This window comes from Mandrillus leucophaeus, unplaced genomic scaffold (assembly GCF_000951045.1).
Source record: "Mandrillus leucophaeus isolate KB7577 unplaced genomic scaffold, Mleu.le_1.0 Scaffold1293, whole genome shotgun sequence".
NCBI classification, from domain to species: Eukaryota; Metazoa; Chordata; class Mammalia; order Primates; family Cercopithecidae; genus Mandrillus; species Mandrillus leucophaeus.
Window position 1 is genome coordinate 65 of NW_012101247.1, and position 2,092 is coordinate 2,156.

At 33.9% G+C, this 2,092-nt stretch overlaps 1 protein-coding gene across 1 annotated transcript in view; it reads right to left on the reverse strand.

Annotated features, from left to right (window-relative positions):
• Nucleotides 1-238: 238 nt before the first annotated feature.
• The window catches only part of LOC105533890 (leucine-rich repeat serine/threonine-protein kinase 2), a gene marked incomplete at its 3' end in the record, with an annotated part of 159,019 nt that continues 157,165 nt past the window's right edge, over nucleotides 239-2,092 (reverse strand). Inside the window, exon 44 of the mRNA XM_011972478.1 lies at nucleotides 239-433. Coding sequence (XP_011827868.1) covers nucleotides 239-433 — 195 coding nt within the window. The remainder of the gene's footprint in view (nucleotides 434-2,092) is intronic.

The following is a 2,092-nucleotide window of genomic DNA, read 5'->3' on the forward strand; positions in this document are numbered from 1 at the left end:
TCCGTCCCCCTGAATACTCTTGTTCTAACAGAAGGCTAATTGAATAATATTCCTACATTGGCTCTTATTTAATTTATTTTTTACTTTGTAAAAAATTTATACTTTTGTTTTTACTTTGTAAAAGTAAAATTTGTAAATTTTTACTTTGTAAAAAATAAATTTAAAAAATTATCCCTAAGTAACTTTCTAACTGGTATATGCTTTAAATTACAAAAGATTTAAAGAGCATTGGATTTACCTCAGAAGTGTATCCTTCAGTATTTAAGTCAAGAAATGAGAGCTGTCCTCTGTTGGTGTGCCCACAGCCCAGCCAAATGCTTGCATTCCTGCTGTTGTGATGTGTAGCAACCATGCAGTCAACAATTACGTTTTTAGGTAATAAAATGTGTCTCGTCAGACAGACTAATTCAGCTGAATTCAAAATGTCAAAGACCTGAGAAAGTTCAAAGATAACAAAACAGTACTTATCAAGTTAACTCATTTCCCTTGAAAAATCAAACATAGACTTAAATGTTATAGCTCTGTCAAGCAAAACCAAAAACTGTTAAACTGGAACCCAACTAGCTCATCAAGATTAGTGTCTAAACTACAGATACAATTACATGAAAAGGCAGATCTGTATTTTTAAACTGTACTTGATACTTTTTGGTATGTGTAGTATTTTTTTTTCACTTGAAAATCTCAAGAGTCAATTAAACAGGATTTTAGCAGAGTCAGGAGGTACTCTTCATGCAATTCTACATTGCAGAGCCACCGTAAGTGAGAGAAAAACCCTTGGGACAACAATTTAGTTGAGCTTCTAGTAGTTGAAAGGAACAGGAATTTCAGTCTTTGGTAACAAAATTTAGAAGTCACCTCTAGATTATGTTTTTATGTTTGTCCTTCAAACACTAATGATCTGGAGAGACAGTGTGAAGGCACTGTAAGAAAACAGACCATAAGTCAGGAAACTGGGATTAGAGGTGTGACATGGCCACTTACCCACCACTCAGGAGACACCAAGAAAGCCCATTACTCTCTCTGTGCCTCATCCCATAAAAGTGATGAGTTTTCCTGTCTTGCCTAGTATATGTTATATTTTAAAGATAAAATAAGTATGTCTAAGCTTTTTAATATTGTCATATATATATATATACTTGTTATATATTCTGTTAAGTATAAGTGAAATACAGTTGAAAATGAAAAAAGAAAATAGTAAAACAACAAGTTATGAAAAATGTTTACTGTGGACATAAATATAAAAGTTCATGTGACTAACATTGGTGGTAACCTAAATTTAAAAACAAGTAAGCCATGTAGAAAAGAAAGCATGTAATGTTTGATAAAGTCAACATGGTTGTACTTGACTATTTTTGATCAGAAAATTTAAAGTTAAAACTTTTCCAATTAATTATTACACAAAATCAAGAGCTCCCAACATAAAGATAACCCACATTTATTAAAATGTGTGTAAGTATAAAACATCACAAGAGTTCTCTTTCAGATGATATGGTGGATGAGGTTACTTGGGCAAATCTTCCAACTAAAAACAATTTAAAATGCTAAATGATTTTTTTAAAAAACAATGTATTAAAAACATTGAAGATCTGACACCATAAGGCATTATCAGGCCAAAATCACAGTGAGAGACAGAAACCAGAGGGGTCAGTTGACCCTAAAGCCAGACTTGCCCTGAAGACATTTGTCTGCCAAGACAAAGTGAGACAAAATAAATGTATACTCTTGGATGCTTTGTGGGGCCCATGGGAAAGAAGTTAGAGTCTACGGCCTTCCCAAGATAAGACAGTCTTAGTAAAGGGACTGTACCCATAAAGCTGGGACCCTAAGGGACTGCATATTCAGCATAAACAAGAAGCAGAAATCAACCTGTCCACATTTCCACCTTCACTGGTATATAACGAAAGTTGCTTTGGGACTGTAGAGGGAGCAAAAGGTTGCTGAAAAATTGCTATTCACAAGCTTGTTGTCAGTACAATTCATAGACCAGATTTACATCAACTAGGCAGTTAAAAAACAAATCTCAAGCATGAATTGCATTTGAAGCAATTTGCAGCAAGAAAATCCAGCCAAAGATATGCAAGACCTATACGTA